General features: G+C 45.3%; 2 protein-coding genes across 11 annotated transcripts in view; one reads left to right on the forward strand and one right to left on the reverse strand.

The window, feature by feature from the left end:
- DENND4A (DENN domain containing 4A) overlaps positions 1-4,627 on the forward strand; it is a 51,305-nt gene extending 46,678 nt beyond the window's left edge. For all 10 annotated transcript variants that reach the window (XM_027644110.1, XM_027644109.1, XM_027644117.1 and 7 more), the window contains 2 exons: positions 671-735; positions 934-4,627. In XM_027644110.1, coding sequence (XP_027499911.1) covers positions 671-735; positions 934-1,070 — 202 coding nt within the window. In that variant the 3' untranslated portion in view covers positions 1,071-4,627. The remainder of the gene's footprint in view (positions 1-670; positions 736-933) is intronic.
- A 656-nt stretch (positions 4,628-5,283) lies between these two features.
- On the reverse strand, positions 5,284-20,606 carry SLC24A1 (solute carrier family 24 member 1). The gene is made up of 10 exons (XM_027644128.1): positions 20,147-20,606; positions 17,583-18,648; positions 15,987-16,049; positions 15,397-15,505; positions 10,490-10,582; positions 8,786-8,886; positions 7,957-8,160; positions 7,495-7,584; positions 6,460-6,626; positions 5,284-5,808 (listed from the first exon to the last, which is right to left on the reverse strand). The coding sequence occupies exons 2-10, from the start codon at positions 18,501-18,503 to the stop codon at positions 5,559-5,561; spliced, it is 1,998 nt and encodes a 665-aa protein (XP_027499929.1). The 5' UTR covers positions 18,504-18,648; positions 20,147-20,606; the 3' UTR covers positions 5,284-5,558.
- Between the last annotated feature and the right edge of the window lie 630 nt (positions 20,607-21,236).

A 21,236-nucleotide genomic window follows, 5' to 3' on the forward strand; every position in this document is an offset into this window, starting at 1 on the left:
ATTAATAAATGTTATTTGTATGTATATTTTATTAATAAATGTTATTTATATGTTAGTAGGTTTTTTTAAATAAAAACCTTAGCCTTATTTCTAGGGTCTAAGGGTAGATTTGGGGTTTTAAGTCTTCAGTAGAGAACAGAAGAGCTAAGAGAGGTTAGGTTTCATATTTAGGAAGGTTTTTCCATTAGCAGTGGAATTAGTGAAAATTATTTCCTGTGAGTTTCTGTTCCCTGGATTTACTGATTTATACTGGGATATAGAACAGTCTTGTCAACAGCTGCAGCACTGACAGGGTGTTTATTTGCTTGTCTGTCTGCTTTTTCAAGCTAATACAGAAATGCAGAAAAGCAAATTGGAATTTGGGAATTTGGTTGGAAAACTTGCCTTAAGTGCGTGTTTCTCTCTACATGTACTTGGTACAACTTCCACAGTGGTTGCCTTAAGGACCTCCCATGAGTGATTTCCATATGTGGGGAATCCAGGGCATTCCCCAGAGGTCAGAAATGACAACATTTTGGAGGTGGCAACCAGGAATTATGTTCAAAATGCCTCTTTATAAAAATAACTTCTTTTTAAATGCTTCAGTCTATTTTTAATATAGATTGTTTTGTCATATATTGTTGCAGTATAGAAATTAACTTCTTTTTTTTTTTTTTTTTTACTGTTTCAGGAGCCTTTACAGAGAAATACTGTTTCTTTCACTTGTTGCCCTGGGAAGAGATAACATTGATATAGGTGAGTTTTCTCAATTATTAAATGAGCACAGATGATGAGTGTGTGCAAACTAGTTGTTCAGCTTTCAAAAAAAATTAGATGTGTACCACTCTGTGGTAAGTGCCAAATAAAAAGGACTTTTATTTTTTGCTGATAAATGCAGCTGTCATGGCATTTGGGTATTTCTGAGCACTAGGAGTTGTTTTTCCCTCCCTGCAGATGCTTTTGACAGAGAGTACAAAATGGCCTATGACCGACTGACCGCTAATCAAGTGAAGAACACTCATAATTGTGATAGACCCCCGAGCACTGGAGTGATGGAATGCAGAAAGATTTTTGGAGAACCGTACCTTTAGATATTCCTGGCTAAAGAGGTGATATCTCTGACGTGTACCTGTGTAAAATAACCACTTCAGTCACAAGGAAACATCTCAGTCTTCAGTGTTGGAGAACGTGCGTGCGTGGAGGCCTCGGGAAATTGGGCCTGTCTGCAGTTGTGGAGATGGACAGAGAGGAAAAGGGGCCAACTATTACTGCCCTGTTCCCTTGTCCTTTCTGCAGATCAATGTGTAGAAAGGAAGGTTCTAAACAAAATCAGTTCTTTGACTTGGGACAGCAGATTACAGCTCCCTTAAAACAAAAAGTAAAAAAAAAAAAACAGGTGGACAGAAACAATGCACTGAAACTAATGTGAGCGAAGGAAATTCTTCAGAATCTATTGTTTACATAGAATATTCATGATGTTATGAAGAGCATACAAAGTTGTATTATACATATTTTAAATTGTTTATAGTAAGTTGATATTTTTTTAATTTTTTTAAATTACTGGAGTGAATTTTAAATGGACTTGCTGCATAAGCAATACAGTGCTTATTTTTTTTGCAGTACACTGCTATTTATAGTAACTTGTCCAGTTACTTTTTGAAGAGTGATTGGTTTTAAAGCAGAATAGATAATGTTAACCTTCACCTAGACAGTACTTAAGATCCAGGATTTCTCTCATGCACACTTGGAAAACGTGTTACCACAGCAATCAGAAGGAAGGTATGGTAAAAATCTGTAAAACTACTAATGAACACACTGATGTCTCTGTAAAACACTTCTGTAGAAATCTCCTCTTCCTCTCGTGTTCCCTTTCCTCGCCACTCCCCAGGAAAGGGAAAGCCTGTTGAAGAGTCCTACAGATTGTTATGGAATCAGCCCATCTCAGCTGTTGGCATTTGTTGGTGTGACCTCATCCCAGATGGAACACAAAGCAAATGCAGCAGGTTCCTCACAAACCGCAGCGTTCGGAGTCTCGGTGGTTGTGTTAAAACACACTAAATATGACACGTTCATAGTGCTAACCCAAAGCTCTTAACTGAAATACATACAGCAAACCTGCTACAGGGAATTTATAGGGAATGTAACTTATTGGGGCATATTGTGCATAGTTAAATGTACTTGGAATGTTTGGTCTCTATTTCACAGGCAAAGCAACTTTTTTTTTCGCTGAAGAGAAGCGCTGTGTCGGTCCTTGTGGTGGAGTCATGGCTTTTGCCTCATGTTTTCTTGTTCTAGACATTTAAAGAAATGTTCTGTGCTCTCAGTCACATAGCAACTCCTCACCAGAAGGTAGGCTACAGGGAAAATATCAGAAGTCGTGTGTGGAGGTGGGAAAGCAGACATTGAACTGTATAAAACACCCTAAACAAATTAAATCATGCTTTAACAAATAGCTTTATTTTAAGTAATCTTAATGCATTTTCCAATTCTAATTTCTTTTAGTTGGTGCTGTTAGAATATTTCTAAATATCAGCTGTTACATTAGATTTTATATGGCAGTCTGCCTACCAGCAGGTGTTTTTAAAAACATCTTTAGTTTGCAAGTGTAATAAACCAGCAATATTTAGTTAGGCAGAAAGTGCTAAACTTTAAAGCTCACATTTACTCTATTAAATGAAATAGAGCAAGCCTTAGAGGCTTAGATGAGAAGTAATGCTGCTATGAAGCTCTGTAACCTCCTCCCAGACCTCTGTGAAGTCCTAAGAAGAAGGTGCCCTAAGGAGAAAGGGTTTAAAACATGCAGAGCTGCAGGAGTGTGCTGTTGATAATTGCAAGATGCAGGATACAACTTCCATCGGGTAATGCCTCTTCTCTAACGTGCTGCTAATTATGTAGCTGACCTTTTTGAAAGTATCCCCCACCCTGAGGTGGAGCTGGCAATGCTACCCTCAGACCATTGTTCACATTTAATTTATTTTAACCATTTGTGATGCTCTTTGTCCTGCCACGCTTGTACAGTGTCCCTCGTGCATGAAATGGAGCTCCTTTCCTCACCCAGGTACATGGTAAACACACCTCCTTTGTTCTTCTGAGCTATTGTGAAAAAACAGGCTATTTCTGACCATATTCCCTGTGAGTAGCCCTTAGTGTGCATGGATGCTCTGCTCTGTGCAGCAGGAATGCTGCATTACCATGGAAAACTCGCCTGCAGTAGTTGCTGTGTATTTAAGCTCATCCCCGTGTTCCCAGCTCCCTGCAGTTCTGCTTCCCATGCCATTTACCACTGGGACAGCCACTGTATTATGGGACCTTCGGGCCATGAAGGAGAGAGATCAAGTGCTTTTTCCAGAGCTGCCGTGGTGCTCAGAGGGGCTGAGCTATGACCAGGCTTCCCCCCCCCCGTCCCGGTGTGGCGGAAGCGCCGAGCCCGGTCCGTCCCTGGGACACGGCACTGCCGAGGTGTGTTGGTGCAGGTGATCCATCCCAGTCCCAGCTTCCTTGGAAGTACTTCCAGCTGCCCTCAGACTTAGAAACCCAGCACTGTTGCCGCTTCATTCCGGTGTCCACAGTCCTGCAGTGTTACCAGACAGTAGCTGCTGCCCCAGGAACAGGATTGTCCCTCAGCCTTCCAACAGTCCTTCAATATTCCTGCATCCCCAGCGTGGCACTCCTGAAGCATTGCTGATGTTCATTGGGGTGTGCTTTTGAATTACTAGATCATGTAGTGGCTCATCAAGTGACATCATTATACTTAATGAATTGTTTAATAAGGTCTGTTGCGAGTCAGTCCACTGTAGAAATAAATCAAAATAGAGTTGGAATAACAATATACTATAAATGGGAAATTTTCCTCATTCGAGTCATAACGTTCCAAATGCAGGTCCTGAGGTGGATAATTTTTAAGCATCATGCAATTCAGTGTTCAAACAGTTTTCAAATCTCACTGTCCTTTATTAGAAAAGCAATTTGACTATATTTTCCAATACTGCAAAGATGGATAAATAAAATATTTGAGACATATTTTCAATTTAAAATTTTGTATGAACTGAATTTTCTCCTTTGTGTACTAAATAATGCTTATGTCCAAAACCTTAAACAAAGGTTTTACATTTGCAGTGCAATATATATTTTGCTTTACTTATGGTTCCACTGGAATAATTATTGGAGATGAAATACCGAAATGTGAATAGAAATTGTGCTGTTTCTCTGACACTGCCGTGTCCCATTTGAGAGGGTTTGCTGTTGGTACAGTTACAGCCTGATGAATTTGACTTCCACTGGCAAATTAAATGATTTGTACCCCAAGAAAGAGAAAATTCCTGCGTGCAAAATCTTTGTATAACAAATGGGAGATGCAAACAGTAATAATAGAGAGGGGTATTTCTGGATATTATCTCACTGGGATTTAAAAATGGTACTTTGTTAGTCTGCAAGCAGCACTTTTTAAATGAATGGTTGTAGATTTGTAAATATGTAATGTTTAAATTTTATTTACCAAAAACCAGTATGTTGGATGTTTGCTTTGGTTTGTAGTTCCTTTAAAATAAGCAAAGTCAGTGTTCACAATGTTAAAGTTTTTTTCTGTCTCATCCAAAAAAAAAAGAAGTTTTACAGTGAGTCAATAAAAAGCTTAAAATCTTTCTGGTTATTTTCATTAACATTTTATTAGATGGATTAGAAATGTCTACAACTCTTAACTGCATTGTTTGCTCCCGTGAGGTGTTAACAATAACCCTCCCAGGTTTGTTGAGGTCAGTGGCATTTTTTCATCATATCTGTGTAGAAAACAGTGCAAGCAACAGGAATTAGTGCTGGATACAGTAGTCTGTAAATAGCAAGGATTAGTGTCAGTGTGAAAACAAACCCCCAGCAGTTCAGCTTCTTGTTGCAGTATTTGATTCCTGGCTTTAGTTTTGATCAGTGGTAATGTGCTATTGTAACCCCAGATCCACTTTACATTGTAGTGGTAAGATGTAAATCCAGGTGATATCACATTTTTGCACTTAACATAAATTTTAGGGCCCGTGTTGCAAGATGAGGTACAGATTTAAAAGGAGCTTAGTGCAATTTGAGAGAATTCACTGCTGAGATGCAGCATATGAGGCCACAGGGTGACGTTAAGCAGAGGAGTTGTGGAGAGGCCCGGCCACGTGGGGCTGGTTCTCTTCCCCCTGAAGTAAAATTCAGTGATTTCAGAGAGTTTGAGCAGTCCACTGAGTAATTTAGCGTGTGTTCCTGAAAAACGTCTATAATGGGTAAACGTTTCATGCTGAAAATCAACTCCATTAACTTGAGGGGATCAGCTGTACTGAAAACTCGATGCATCTGTATCACATCAGCCTTTGCCACAAGTGCATAAACATGTGCTGTTTGATATTGTATCTGTTCTGATCCTAAAGAAAAATAGCAGAGGCTGACATACCACTTGAGATTTATTTATTTTTTAGTAAGTTAAAGATATTTTATTCTCAGTAAGTTTGTTACAATTCTGGTTCCTTTTTTTTTCAGTAAAACATTTGCTACCTTAAACCTCTTTTGATGTTGCTGTGTCCTCACACACATCTTGAAGTGTCCAGCCATCATACAGATACTGGGCAGGATATTATCTTGTCTTCTAACATCACACTGATGATCAGAAACACAAAGTAAAGAGCAAACATGGTGAGCCCCAGCATTTTGTTCATTTTCCATTTACAGACAGCGATGGAGATAATCACAAACAGGAGCATGAGGAAAAGGAGAACAATTGCACAAAACAAACCATTGCTGCTCACTGCCACGGGGCTGAGGCCATTGAAGACAGAAAAAAGGAACCAGGGAACTGGCAAGCTGCAAGTAAAGGAAAAGTAATTGAAATAAATGTTTTAAGGCAGTTCATTTTCTGCATCATAACTAAGCAATTTTTCCAAAGTCTTACAGGGGGAAAAAAATGCATGATTGCATTCAATGTAGCTCAGCATAAATCTAAACTAGATGTTGTTTGTATCAAAATTGCATTTGGATAATGCTTCCACTATCATAGTGCAATCCAAGAGGCTGAAAGGACCTATAAATTAAATGTCTTGGGCTGTAATAAAGAAATGTCCTGATGCTTTATGATGGAAGATACAGGCACTGATCCTACCCTTGCTTGCACAGGAGCTGGATGTCTCTGAGTGACCAGATCTTGTTCCTACCTGTAAATCTTTGATGTTTACCAAAGATTTCTTGAATTTTTGTCTTGGAAAAAATGGTAATTTTCTGTTGATTCAGAATTAGGTGAAGATGGTGGGCTGAGCTGTAACACTTTGTCTTTCCTGGCTAGGTTTGGGTGTTGTTTGGTTTGGGTTTGGGTTTTTTGTTTATTTTTTTTAAAGGAACTGGTTGCCCAGCTGCCTTTCATTTAAATACAGCTAAAATTAAATTAATAGGTACGTTTGGAATAAAACCAGCTTTGTATTTCAGAAGAAATGCCTGTTTTAGCACTGAACTGGTACTCACCCAACAGTGATATCAAAGATGTTGCTGCCCACAGAGCTGGACACAGCCATGTCACCCAAGCCTTTCCGTGCCACGATGACACTGGTGATGAGGTCAGGGATGGATGTTCCCGCTGCCAGGATGGTCAAACCCATAATTTCCTCTGATATCCCAATTGTTTCCCCAACCTAATCAACACAAATTGGGTAGAGCTGTTAGCACTGGAACAGGGAATACAATTGCTCTGTGCAGTTTTGGGGTTTGTGCCATACTGGACTTAAAATAATCTGAATCCCCTGAACACGGGAGCATTTTGCTGCTTTGCAGGATTAGAAAGTTAAATTTCACAGTGTCTGTTGATCCTGGATTTGCTCTGCAGTGCAGGGAATCTGATCACAGTGATGCCAACACTGAGCAAGGTCAAGTCAGCCACAGCACAACTCTGCTGTCCTCAGTCCACCTCTGCTGGATGTTGTCCACTTTCTCCCTCTCCAGATTTAACATCAGCTATACAAGATCTGAGGGCTTTTGGAAATGACAGTCCTTGGATTTATGGCACGATCAGCTATATTGTGCATGTGCAATATATCACTAAATACAGAATGGAGGGGTGATTCTACAAGATGGAAGTAGTATTTCCCAGAATACCAGGTGAACATTAGGGCAGGGGGAGTTGAGATCATTTAGCAGCTTCCAGAATCAGACCCTTTATTTTCCTAGAATTTTAATTAGGTAATGGATAATTATGCTCTGCACAGAAACATTCATCAATGGAAAGTCAGAATTAAGATAAATCTTGACAGTACTTTTCCTTTCATTGCACTTTCCTTTCACTGATGCACAAACTCCCTTGGAAGCTCTTGAAAAAGAATGAAGCTTTGTCAAATCAAAAAAAAAAAAGAAATAGAAAATTCCCTTTGGGTTCTAACAAAACAAAGTTTCTACTGTTTTGATGGGCTGCAGCTGTAATTCATGAGATAAAATGCCAAGTGACACTTGCCTCTCTCCATCTACTACTTCTGAACTGGTGATTTGCAGAGAACACAAACCCCTCACCTGGTGAGCCCACCACACCATGAGGTAAGAGAACACAGCAATCCAGAGGATGGATCCAAAAAACGTGATCACAAAGAATTTTTTTGAGTCCTGTCGAAATCAAGTTTGGAAAGAAAAAAAAGAGAAGTTTCAGGCAAGTTAATAATCCCCAGTTGAAAACTATTCACCTGAAACACTTCCCTGCAGTTGATTTGCTTTAACTTGGACCCTGGTTTCTATTTGTATTTCTGGTTTTCAGCTCGATTAGGTACCTGTAGTTGCTAGAATTTGTGGTTTGTTAAATTGAGTCTCTGTACAACGTTCCACTGCAGCTGGGCCTCCTGTCCCACCCCCTGCAGCAGTTACAGCACTTCAAGTATGCAAAGGCTCCAGACATGGAAAAACGGAGCTGGGGACTCTTGCCCAGAGGAAATCTATAGCTCAGTTAATGACTCCAGTAGCAGAAAGAAGACAGATTCTTACAGGGTTCCTGACGTCAGGCAGAGTGCTCCAGAGAGGAAAGACAATGGGAAAGAGGAAAAGGTAAATGGCTTGTTTTTTCCTTGTTTCTGGCCATTCCAGAGATAAGGGCTCATCGTTTTCATCATCATCATCTGTGCTGTCCTCATCACTGTCTTCCTCGCTCTCAGAGCTGCTGTCTTCTGAGCTGTCACTGCTTGATGGGGACTGTAGATCAGGATAAAAAAATCAAAAAGCCAATATGTTTTCACATCCCCAAGGAGCTGCATTTATTCACCCTGGCCTCATCTGGGCAGAGCTCACATTTGTAACAGGGCTGGGGGCACCCACAGCCCCCATCTCACTACTGGGACAGGATCCAGGCTCATCCTACCCCAGCACCTGTGTATTGTCAACTAAATTGCATCTGTTAACTAGAACCACCTTTTAGATGAGGTTTTGACACAAACTGTCCTTGAAAATCCTTTCCTCATCAGAACAGCCAAATTACATCACCTGGAAGGAGGGATTTGGGGAGCAAAGCAGAACTGTACACTGGGGAGCACAGGACAGGCACATCCTGGGATCTTCCCTTGCCCTGGAGTGCCCCCCTGGCCTCAGAGGAGTGGGAAATACTATACAGGATCAGTTGGTGCCATATTTTGGACCTGATCTGTGTTTGTAAGCCAAAATGTTTCAGCCAAATATTAATAAATCACTGCACAGTCTATATATAGCTGCCAGTGACATGAGTTGGATTCTGTCCCAAAAGCTCTGGAGAGGGAAGAAGGGAAGTACATGTGAAGGTCAGCCTGGAGGGAGCACTTACTGCCTGTGACCCTGATTTCAATACCTGTCCATCCTGTGGTGCATCTGCCTTCTGTGTGGCTTTGCTGGGCTCAGAGTCATGGGCAGGAGTTACCTGGATTGTGCTTGGGGCCTTCTTTTCCTCTTCTGCAAAAAGCAATAAGAAGGAACACTGGTTTTAGTTGTCTCAGTGTCAGGGGGTCACCTTCCCCATGATCAGCAGGGAGATCTGTGACATTTCAGGTTAAACCCTGTCAGACTGCCTAGGTTTGCTGTGGTTGTGATTAGTAAATCTGGGCAGAATCTGACCCTCCTGGAGTAGAATGAGACCATGATGTTCCTGTGACCTCCTCTCCAGAACTGCTGTAAGAAACACGTGTAACAACAGGGAAATGCTAATTACCTCATCTACAGCTGATGAGTATTTCCTGGTTGCTTTCTGGATTCTGAAGATATTACTAAAACCATCCTTAAAAGACAGAAAGGATGTAAAGCCTTGCTTCTTTGGTTTTTTTTTTTTGTATTTTGATTTTTTTTCCAGTGAAGCATGGGAGCATTCTCCAGGGAGCTGCCGTTCTTCAAGGCTTCTGAAAAATTACTTGGACGTGCTGCCAGACTTTAATCCCTGATCATTTGGTGGGGATTCAAATGGCAAAGTGCTGACATGTGCAAGGAAACAACTGCAATGTCCTCTATGCTGTTCCTGTGTAGCCAAGAGGAACACGGAAACCTTCATGTGTAGTAGTGTGGAAACAAGGACAACACAGAGCACAGGTGAAGTCAATGAGATGTTGGTAACACACACAAGCAATTGTTTTTTAAACAGTATTTTTCTCAAGTTCAGGCTCACTCAGGTGAGGCCCAGTGTTGTGAGGTGCTGAGGTACCTGTGTTGTGTGGAGCTGGGACCTTCCACACAAAAGTTTCCTGTTTTTTGAAATCTCCATCTTCCCAGGCAGCACAAACCCATGTTATAGCACAGCCAGCTCAGACAGGCTGTGTGTCAGCAGTGAGAGAGAAAACCCAAAAATTATTGAACTGCCAGAGGTCAGGGTCAGATGGGATATTGGGAAGGAATTCTTCCCTGGGAGGGTGGGGAGGCCCTGGCACAGGTTGTCCAGAAAAGCTGTGGCTGTCCCATCCCTGCAAGTGTCCAAGGCCAGGCTGGACAAGACTTGGAGCAACCTGGTCTAGTGGAAGGTGTCCCTGCCCAGGGCAAGGGTTGGAGCTGGATGGGCTTTAAGGTCCCTTCCAACCCAAATGATTCTGTGAATCTATTCAAGGGAAGAATGCACAGACCCTTAGACTGATACAGAAACAGTCAGTGCAGCTGATTCCCTCTGCAGGAACCTTCCATGCTCTTCTGCAAGTGTGGCAAATTTCCAAGCTAAACTGAAGGTCCTTTGTTTTAACAAACCCCTCAGTTTGAAGGGTCTACCAACGACCAGCAGCACCCAAGTGCTGCCTGCAATGGCCTGATTTCCCTCCTCCACCATTCCATGGCCACTTCGACTACATCCTTGTAGCACTCCCTGCCCGGTCTCTGTCTCACTGAGGGCTCCTGGGGGATGGCTGTTCCTGCCCACACACATCCACTGTTTCCTGCTGCACTGTTACAGCGGCCACCCGTGAGCAGCAATAACACAGACCTTGTGTCAGACCCCAGTGTCTCTGTGCCAGCCTTGGGGTGTTGTGTGCTGGGAAGGTAAGGGCTGACACTGCAAAACCAGGCAAAGGGCTCTTGCACTCACCTTCTGACTGTGGGCCTTGTCCATCCAAGGTCTCTGCCTTGGCCTTGGTCTTGGCCATGTTGCTCAGGACGTCAACCCTGTCTTTAAATTTTTCTGTGGATGAGGAGGACATGCCCATCAGCAGCTGTCAGCTGTGCAAACCCCCCTGTATCTCCCCCCTACACACCCATGCTCTTGCCCCTTTCCTCTTCCATGGGCTGCAGCCAGCACTGACCTGTGAGCTGTTGTGGCTGTGCCCCCAGGTTTTGGCTGCTGCTGTTGAGCATGGCTGGCATGTTTAAATGTTAGTGCTAGAGCAATTACACCAGCCATTTGAGAGGTAACTAATACCATCATATTTTAAAGAGAACTACAAGGAAGAGAAATCCTTTCCAGGTCATTAGTGCATTCAGTATCTGTACTTCATAGGAAGCAAATGCAGGAAGAACAGAGGAGGAGTTTTGGTGCAATATCATCTTGTTCCCAAGGGACTATTGATTTTTTTCAGGCTAGATTATGTGCAAGCTAAAACTGACACCTTCCTCCTGCCATGTGGCTGTTGAAGAGGCCTTAGGGTGCTGCTTGCAGCCTGGGGACCTGATGGTAAGAGAAAATAAAAACCTTTTATGTTCCAGTTCCCTGGAAAATTATTGATTTCTCTAAGTATACACAAGTGTCTGCTCTGCTGGCATTGATCTGGTGTCCAGGCTGTGTGGGAGATGATCTTCACCAGTGCAGGGTCCAGTGCTGTATTTCTGGGATTGCTGGGGGCTTCTTCCACTATGAACCATGTTCTGCTCTGCTCAGCTGAGCTGCTTTATTATTGGCTTACAGCGAACTGTGAAACTGTGTGTGTGTCTCCATAATTCAGTGTTGTGCTCAAATCTTTTAGTGCTGACTCTCACTGAAACAGGACAAAACACAGGCTCAAAGAAAAGCCCAATTTTCTCTACTCTGTGCCCTCTGTTGAGCTGCCCACCCCACAACTCAGCTGAGTGTTGCAGGGTTTGCACATGGACAGAAGCCACAAGGAACTGGCCACGCTCTGCTTGGCTGGTGTGCAGGGCTGTAAATTCATTTCCTCTGGAAGTTTTATCACACTGATTTAATCCACTGTGCTGTTGAGTACACAACCAGAACGTGCTGTTGTCATCTGCCTCAAGGGCAGGGCCCTGACACTTTATTCATCACTGTGATACTGATATAATAAAAATAGCAGGTCTGAGGCCATGAGCTGTGTGGGCAGATCAGATTCAGAGCTGAACCTCACAAAAATCAGTAAATTCTGGTGTATGTCTAATAACTTTGTCCAGCTCAGACATTAAGACCTCAGGGGACAAGTCCCGTTCTGGTGAGATTCCTGTTAGTGTCTGACAAACACTTTTCACCAACTGAAATTTCCACTGAGCCTTGGAATGAGCACTGGACTGAGATGAAATGATGACAGAATCCCAGAATTATTTGGTTTGGAAGGGAACTTAAGATCACCTTGTTCCAACCCTTTGCCATGAACAGGGACACCTTCCACTAGCCCAGGTTGCTCCAAGCCCCATCCAACCTGGCCTTGGACACTTCCAGGGATGGGGCAGCCACAGCTTCTCTGGGCAACCTGTGCCAGGGCCTCCCCACCCTCACAGGGAGGAATTTCTTCCCTATATCTAATCAAAATGATGATTTTTTTTTTTTTTTTCTCCTTTGAAAGGCTGGCTCTTCCATGCTCCTTGTCAATCCTGAAGCTCACCAGAGGGGATGGGAAGCATTTTGCTTCCTTGCCCCTGAGCTGATGCACTGGGACGTCCCTGGGTGCAGGGCAGCACAGAGGTGACCCATTGCTCCCTCTGAGCACTGGGCAATGCATCTTTCTGTTCAGCTTGTCCCTGAAGCTGCTGCAAAAGCTCCTGTCAGCAAGGTCAGGGCAGTCAGGCTCAGCCTGAGGGAGATTATATACATTCAAGCTCCTGGCTCCCTGCCCTGGCCCAGGCTGGGAGTGGAGCCCTCAGCAACCCTCTGTCAGCACAAACAGATTAGGCCCAGGCCCCTCTCCAGTCCTCAGGAGATCAGTCTCATCTGGAGGGGTGTTAATTCCTCTGACACACAATTCCTGTGTGGACTGAGGCTGGAGGCAGAGCTGGCTCTAAGCTGGGCTGATCTGCAGGTCAGCATGGGCAGGAAGGATGTCCCTGAGCTCAGTCCTTGCTGTGCTGGCTTAGCTGTGCAGGGCAGGGGCCCTCAGTCCCCTGGGGCATCCACTGCTGGCAGCTCTGTCCCCAGCTCTGAGAGCCCATCACACAGGGCATCTCTGCGTCCAGGGGCCCTGAGACGCTCTCCAGGAAGATTCCTGTCCTGTGGATTGACAGCACTCAGGCTGGACTTCAGGTGGCAGCTGAGCTTTTACCCTGAATTTGGCTCTTGGGTTTAATGCACTCTTTGGCTTTCACAACACGATCAGCAGGAAGGATTTTTTTCTTTACAATTTAGCATGAACCTGAAGGATTTGGAGATTCTGCTGCCTAAAAGTGGAAATAAAAAACCAAACTCATGATTCCTTTTGCTCCTTTGTATCCTGATTCCTTAACAAGTGATGGAATGCTAAGGAAACAAGGAGAAACTGTAGCTGCCTTCAGCTTCTCACTTGGCTCTGGCCTGCAACCTTGCCTGCTGCTCTGGGCTGGTCTAATTTCCAAAACCATTACCTTGTTCACTGGGGCATACTAAGGACAGGCAGCTCTGCTGCTGGAGCCTTTTTCTTCATTCAAAAACAAAAGTTAGCTTCTGCCTTCTTCCCTGCATGACTGGACTTCAAAGGATAATCTGACGGTAAGACTGAAGGTTCAGCAATGAGAGGGTTCCTGAGTATTCCCAAAATCCTTCTTCTTTTCATTCCCCCACAGTTCCCTCTGGTGTCAGTGGGGAAAATCCTGAAAAGATCTCATGCTTTGCTTCTGCACACTTCCAGAGAAAGTGGAGGAAAGAATAAAGTTGCTAGAAATTCCTCATTAAAAAGAATAACCTTCTGGAGAGACTGTTGTAGCCCATCCTTGCATCCCTTTGTATCAGACATAAGTACACGTGCTCACACTCCCATCTAGTGGCTGCTGCACAGACAGTAACTCACACCCTGCCTGGCTGCTGGGGCAGGCTTAGGTTGGACAGCAGGAAAAATTTCTTCATGGAAAGGGTTGTCCAGCCCTGGCACAGGCTGTCAGGCCAGTGATGGATTCCCCATCCCTGGAGGATTTAAAAGATGTGTAGATGTGGCACTTAAGAACAGGGTTTAGTGGTGGCCTTGGCAGTGCTAGGGGAGCAGCTGGACTCTTGGAAGGCTTTTACAACCTAAATGATTCCATGATTCTGTGGAATGAGCAGGGAAGTTCTCTTTCAGAGAAGATCCAAACTGCCCCCCACCCCCAATCTCATTTATTTAATATAGTCCTGGGAATAGCAGCCTCTTTAGCAGGGACAGTGGCTTTTACAACTGCATGGAAACCTCCCAGCAGCCTATTCTGGGTTGAACTGGCTGGAACTGTCCTTGGCCTCATCTTGCAACTCCTGCTGAGGTCCCAGGGTTTCCCCAGGGCACTGGCCTGGACCAGAAAGCCAAGTGTGTGCTGGGCTGGGGTGGGAGATGCTGTACAGAGACATTTGAAGGTGTGGGAAGGATGAGAAGGTGCTGGGGGGGGAGTCTCTGAGTGGCAGCAGCCCCTCAATCTGGCACTTTCTGATGCTCAAGACAATGGCATGTCCTCTTGGAAGGTTTTGGCATTATCCTGGTGCTGTTGATAACACCTCTTGGGGGAAGAGGAGGCAAGGGCAGTAGGGCAAACTGTGATGAGCTGTTAGGCTGCCTAACAGGTTTGGGTGCCTTCCCCAGACTGTCAAAGCAGACACTTCTCTGCCTTGCTGTCCTCACCCAACCTCCTTTGTTCCCTTGATCAGTTTGTGCAGCTGGGATTTTGATCTGGAGAGTCCTTTTTGTAACCTCTATGAGAACCACGAGAGAGGTGCTGATCTGCTTAGCTTCCATGTCTCTTTGAATGGACAGCAGGTAATCTCTTAAGAACAAGTAGGGCAGTGGAGGGGTGGGGCATGAGCTGAGCTAGGGAAGAAAATCTAAAAAAGTCTTTTTTTGTGTGTTTCACTATTTCTTGGAAAATGAACCTCCATAGTGGGGTTGAATTAAAGTTTAATACAAAGCAGTATGTTAAAAGTCTGTGTACAAAGACCCTGTCTCTATCTGGAGATGAGGCTTCTCTGCACCCTGGGCAGTTTAAAAGAGTCTTGGACCTGAGCTGATCTTTCCCTGGCCCTGGGGAGCTGCCCATTGCCTGCACTGTGCTGGGAACACACTTTGCCATGGCAGTGATGGCACCACAGCAGTGCAGGGGGGCTTTTAGAGGTGCTCAGTGTCGGTTTAAACCACATAGAATTGGCCTAACCATCGAAATTGGAGCTCATTTTGTGATTTAAATCTCAGCTGGGATGTTAACCACTGTCAAAATGATAATTCTTCAAGGGTTTTAACCTCTTTTTGTGCTGCTGTTTCAGGGCTGGGGTGAGGTCTGAGCTAAGAAGAGGAAGGAAGATGTGACTCATGTTTGCTGCCCCTGCAGTCAGAGAGAGCAGAGATGGGGGACAGCAGTGACTGTCACCACTTCCAGGGACCCCAGCAGCAGCTGCCACCACAGCAGTGACCAGCTTGGCACAGGCAAAGCAGATGTGGCAGGACCAAAGCATGAGGTGTTTGTCCTTCCAGCACTGGATCAGAAGAGACTCAGGGCTCCTGACACCACCTGTGACTCGCAGAGCTGCGTTCCAGGGGTGAGTTGCTGACCCCAAAACACTGACACACACAGCCTGTGTTCCCAGTTAAACCACTCTGCACCCAGGGCAGCAAACCCAAGTCCCTCCAGTGTGGAGCATCCACTCACCTTCTGCCAGGGGGTCCAGGGTGTGGATCATGAGCTGGAAGATGGTGCCGCGCATCTGGGAGTTGTGCAGGGAGGCTGAGCTGCTGCCCCGCTGCAGGGCTGGCCCAGGCTGTGGAAAGGCACAATCCCAGTCAATCCCAGTTCCCTCCTCCACTGGCCAGCCGTGGGCAGACAAAAGGGCAACAATTTAACCAGCAGGGGAGGAATGAGCTGTGCAGTGTTTGCTGTGGGGGAGGACTGACCCTGCCAACCTCTGCTCTGGGAGTGAGGAGGAAAATTAGCCACAAAACCAGGTAAGGAAAGTCACTTTCTGAATTTCTGTATGCCTGTTCAAAGCAGAGGATGAATAGCACTCTGCTGGTCAAATCCACTGGGGAAGCCTGAGCTGTCTCCTGTTTTTTATAAAAATTCCTTTGAGGACAGGACTGAGCCAGGTGTCCCCTTAACAAGGTGTGGGCATTGTGCCTGATACAAGACAGGCTTTGTCCAGGCTTTTTGCCACAGAATTTGACACTTTTATTCATGACTTGACATGGGGAGGGGTTAAAAATGCAATGACTTCAGATCCCTGCGAAGTTGCTTAGACCTACCTGCAGCTTCCTCACATCTGATGGCTTCTTTGTTCCATCATCTGCAGCTGCCCCAGTGCTTTTCTGCAAGCAACAAAGAATGAAAATGACTGATCCCCTCCGCTACCTCACCTGCTTTTTTAGGATCTAATGATCCCTCAGGCTTCTCTCTGTGAGGAGGTGGGACAGCTGACACCAATGACTTGCATGGATGCTACTGAAAGAGCCTTCCTCAAATTCCAGCAGAGCGAAAGTGTAAAGGGGTATTTTTTTTTCACAGTGATTAGCATTACTTTCCATCATTTAGAGTTTCTGTAATTTATTTCTCCCAAGGGATGGGTCCAGCAGCTCTGTCATGCTGCTCTGCATTAGTGAGAGTTTTCTGTCAGCTCCAAGTGCAGGGTTGGATTCAATTTGTGGTGATTGATGTCCACAGTGATGGGTGTCACTGCAGGATCTTGGACATGTACCCCACTGGAATATAGCACAGGAGCTGTCAGGACTCCCAGCCATGGGCACTGGGTGAACACCAGACCAGGGGGTGGAAAGAGAAGCAGTTTCTTGATTCTGCACCACTTCAACCACCCTCACCCCCCTTCCTCCCTTCCCTTAAGTGATGTGGAGTGTCAGAACCAGAAGGCAGAGCATGTTTGAGTGCCAGGGACACACAACTGACCAGCAAAGCCTGCAATGCCAGAGGAGAGTTTGAAACCAGGTGGTCTCTGCTCAACAGCTGCAGTAGCACAGGTCAGGAGGACAAAGGAGCTGTGGGAGAGCTGAGAAGGGATAGAGGAGGAAGGAGTGGGCTGGCACACTCAAGATGGCAAAGCTCAAGTGTTCTGGAGACCCTTCCTGCCCAGAGCTGCAAGTCTGAAAGGGTGGTTGGCTCTGGGGACACCTTCAGATACTCTTTTTGTGAGCAATCAGCTCTTCCTTCAAAAGACACCAAGGGAAGGTCTCAAATCTGAAGTTACAGCCACAAACCTCCTGAGCACAGAATCCCCCTGAGCACAGAATCCCCCTGAGCACACCCAGCTGGGGTCAGGGCATAGAATTAGGTTTGGGCACTTGGATCAGGTTGCCAAATGCTGACCAGGAGAGCAGGCACTGGTTGCTAAAGCTGCCAGATCCCTTCCTGTGCTGCAGATCAGGTAACAAGTAACACCACCAGTGTCCCACAAACACACCTGGCTGCAGGGAGGGAAAAGAGAATTTCCTCCAACACGTCTCAGCCACAAGGGGCTGGGACAGAAGCCTTTTCCCCCTGTTTAACACAGAGTTGTCCAATCTTGTTCTTAGACTAAGAATGTGTTCCTGCAAGTGTTCTTTTTGAAACTCTTTTACAACAACCAAGAAAGCAAAATCCCACACGTGTCTTTGAAGGCAGCTGAGCAACCACAACTGAGACCTTTAGTAATTGCATGGTAGTGATGTTCTCTAATTTCTTAGAATCTCTCTCCAGATTGCATTTCCCTCATTTTATAACCATAATTATTGACCAGTACCTGTGTTCTGAGGTTTGAATATGTGCTTTTTGAAGGAGATGTGGTTTTTCTTTATGGTTTACACTAGAACAAATTATTTCCAACTTGCCCTCTGAACTCTAAGGACACCAACCTTTCTCACATGCTCTGCTGATGCTGCCTGCACAGCACTGAGCTTCTTGTTCAGCTCCTGCTTCACCCATTGCTCCAGGTACACGTTCTGTTTCATGGTGAATACGTATGTGGCATAGGCAGTCAGTAAAAGGAGGCTTTCCCACCAATCAATGACACTGTCTAGGAAAAACAGGATGAGCATCAGTAAGTCTACAATGTAGAATGAGATGTCTCTAAATAAGGGCCACCATGTCAGGTGGAGTATCTCCCTGGAGAAGAGGGCACAGGTGCCAATGACAAAGAGGATATTAAACACTGCTGAGCCCACAATGGTACCGATGCCGACATTGCTGTGTGAGATGAAGACACCTATGAGGGAGGTGAAGAGTTCTGGTGCTGATCCACCTGCTGCCATGAAGGTGGCTCCAGCCACATCTTCAGAGATCTGCAGCTTCTCTGTGATCACTCCCAAAGCAGGGACAAAATACTCATCACACACTATGGCCAAGGCCACAAACACATACATCATGCCAAAGATGTGAAGGACAACCCACCCTTGCCTGCGTTCTTCCACACTGAACAGGTCCTGGGGATATTCTCCTTTGGACTCATGGGGTGGTTTTTTGTCTGGGTGGCTTTCATTGGCATTTTCTTGCTGCGGGGTTGTATCCACCAGAGTAGTGACGGGCACAGCTGGCTCAGCATCCACATATATACAGTGCCTTATTTTGGGTGCTGTGGCATTGCCTCTCCCAGCAGTCTTGTTCCTGGGGGGGTCCCTGGAGGTCACTTTGACAGGGTCCGTGGGTTGGGGGGCTGTGTGTGATGCTGGAAGGGCAGAGGGGCTGAACTGGAGCTGGTAGAGAGAGAGGACCAACACCGTGGCAAGAAAAAAAAGGATTCGGTTCCTTCGTAGCCGCCTCCTCCGTGGCAAATGCATTTCCTGAAGGTTCAGAATCCAGAGCCGTATCCAGCAGCCACTGGAGACTTCTCTTGGTCAGCAATTCGAATTTACAGCCACCATTGGAGCTTCCAGCTGATCTTGAGCATCAGGAGTGGAACTGCACAGCACAAGATGCAGAATCCTGCAAAAGAGAATCTGCTGTGAAAAATTAAGTTCTGCAACTTGCCACCATTTGGGCAGCAGCAACACTTAACTGGCACTCTTGTATTTTTCAGTAACAAGAAATGGACTTAAATGAGTAAAGACAGATCTAGATCCAGGTTTTAGTTTATTTTTTTTGTATACGACTGTAAGTTGTGCTGATTAATAATCAAAGGTTTGGCTTAATAGAGAGGAGTTGGCTGAGACAGTCCAATCCAGGCTGAATTCTGATTCCAGCAAATGCCCACATCCAGGAGATGTTAAGGACTGTGTTTTCACAGGAGTGCAGTTGCTATTCTGTAATATTAACAACTGGGTCAGAGTTCTGCAGGAGGAGAGGATACAGCTTCTGTCAAAGAACTGACTTTTAATTGCTGCAACCGATGCTCTGAAGGCAAGATCAAGCTGGTAAAACCTCCTTCTAAACCAGTTATTCACCAAAATAAGCTCAGCAGAAGGATGGGAACTGCTTGAGAGTTCCCAGCAATGCTGGTCTGTGGCTTTCCAGCCTTTCACTCCTCAGGAAAGCAGCCAAGCAAGGGTGAGGTTTTTCCCTCAGTCTGAGGAAAACATGGTTCTGTGGTTGTACTAAAACTGGGGGTGCTGAGCAGCCATTTGTTTCTATGACTACATCTTTCCAAGCCTTTCTATAGAATTCAGAACTGGCAAAGTGGAATTGTAATCATACCTTTTATTAGGGGGTAATTAGCATATCTTCCATAATTATTTGAGCAACATTTAGAAAGGGAGAGGAATTGTAGATGCCAGAGAGACAGATCCTGCAGCTGTGACAGCCTGGAGACAGGGATTTGGGGCTGGACAGCATCTACCCTTTGGCACCTCTGGAGTGTTCTATATTCTAATGTTTTACCTCAGAATATCACTCTCCATGGATTATTTTTCCTCCAGAGTGGAAATGTTACATTATTCTTTAACTGGATGTGAATCATAGTTTTCTAAACCATTCTCAAATAAGCTCTTCATGCAAGTTATCATACACTTACCCTCTTGCATAACACCCAGGGAATTAATCAGCCTAAATTTCTTGCAAGACAGGCATTATTATCTTCATTTAAATAGCTGGGAGGATCACTAAGGCAACACTAATAGAGGGTCATGGGAGTACCTAGATAAATAGATGATATAAGCTTTGCTTTTCATATGTAAAAGGAACATAAACATGCATGTGGCAGAACTGTATAACAGGTATAACAAATTGGACATTATTATAAAATAACTCTCCCTAACAAAGACAGGAGAGTTAAAAGAATGGCCTAGACACAGATGTGTGCACATACTTTAGGATCAGTTCTAAGACCTCTCCAACCTTTCACAATTCTGACCACCAGCCTCTTTGTTTCTCTAGCCTTGTTAAGTTTAGCAGCTTTCTTACAGTTAACTCCTGGTAAACTCCTTTTCTCAACTCCTGCCTCAGCCAGGCAAAATCCAAACCAATCAAATAAACCTCCCCAGCCTACCTTCCAAAGACGTGTCCAGGAGGAACAGGAGTTCCAAGGGCTGGGTGTAGTGCTGGAAGCTTCTTTGGTACTTAACAGCCCGGTGGGAGATGCTGTTGCAGAGGGAGGCAGATGAAAATGATCCCATTTTCAGGAGGTCTCCTCTGCCAGCAGAGCCCTAATGCAAGGGAGGGTCAGGTGTGAAGGACACCTTAGTGGGGGACAGCCAATCCCATTTAATACCCACAGGCCCTAAGAGGATTAAGCAGTATTGTATAGATTTGGGTCTGTCTCCGAAGCCAATACCTTTGTCTGCTGCCGCAGGTTATTCCCAGTGTGAGGGTAGGTGATTATCTGTGTTACAAACTACAGGATTGGAGCACCAGCCATGGACATGGATCACCCTCACCGCAGCTACAGGGGGTAAATCACCCTTAAACAAGGCTCTGGAGCTCCATTTTGAGGCATCTCCTACAGCTGACAGGTCAAATGCCATCCGAATGCCTTTGCCACAATTTGTGTCTACTTTGCAATGCCAGAGGGAGCGTTAAAACTCTTTTTTTCTTTCTGGAAAAATCACTCCGCTCCCACACCAGGAGCACTGATGCAGAGGGAGGCAGCAGCCCCTCACCGGCACAACAACCTTAGGATGGTGTCCAGGACTCTTCTGTGGTATGGACATGGTGCAGCTCCACAGAGGAAGAAATGACAACAGTCCTGGTCAGGGATTTAATGGTCACAACAGCCTGATCATCAGATTTGTCACAGGGGAATTAGAAAATTGTTTGATTTTGGGCCACTCACAATAAGAGAGACACTGAGGGGCTGGAGCGTGTCCAGGGAAGGGAATGGAGCTGGGGAAGGGGCTGGAGCAGCAGGAGCAGCTGAGGGAGCTGGGGGGGCTCAGCCTGGAGAAAAGGAGGCTCAGGGGGGACCTTCTGGCTCTGCAACTCCCTGACAGGAGGGGAGAGCTGGGGGGGGGGTTGGGCTCTGCTCCCAGGGAACAAGGGACAGGAGAAGGGGAAATGGCCTCAAGCTGTGCCAGGGAAGGTTTAGATTGGATATTAGGGAAAAATCCTTCACTGAAAGGGTTGTCCAGCTCTGGCACTGC

This window comes from Corapipo altera, unplaced genomic scaffold, assembly GCF_003945725.1.
Source record: "Corapipo altera isolate COAL_440 unplaced genomic scaffold, ASM394572v1 50, whole genome shotgun sequence".
Lineage (NCBI taxonomy): Eukaryota > Metazoa > Chordata > Aves > Passeriformes > Pipridae > Corapipo > Corapipo altera.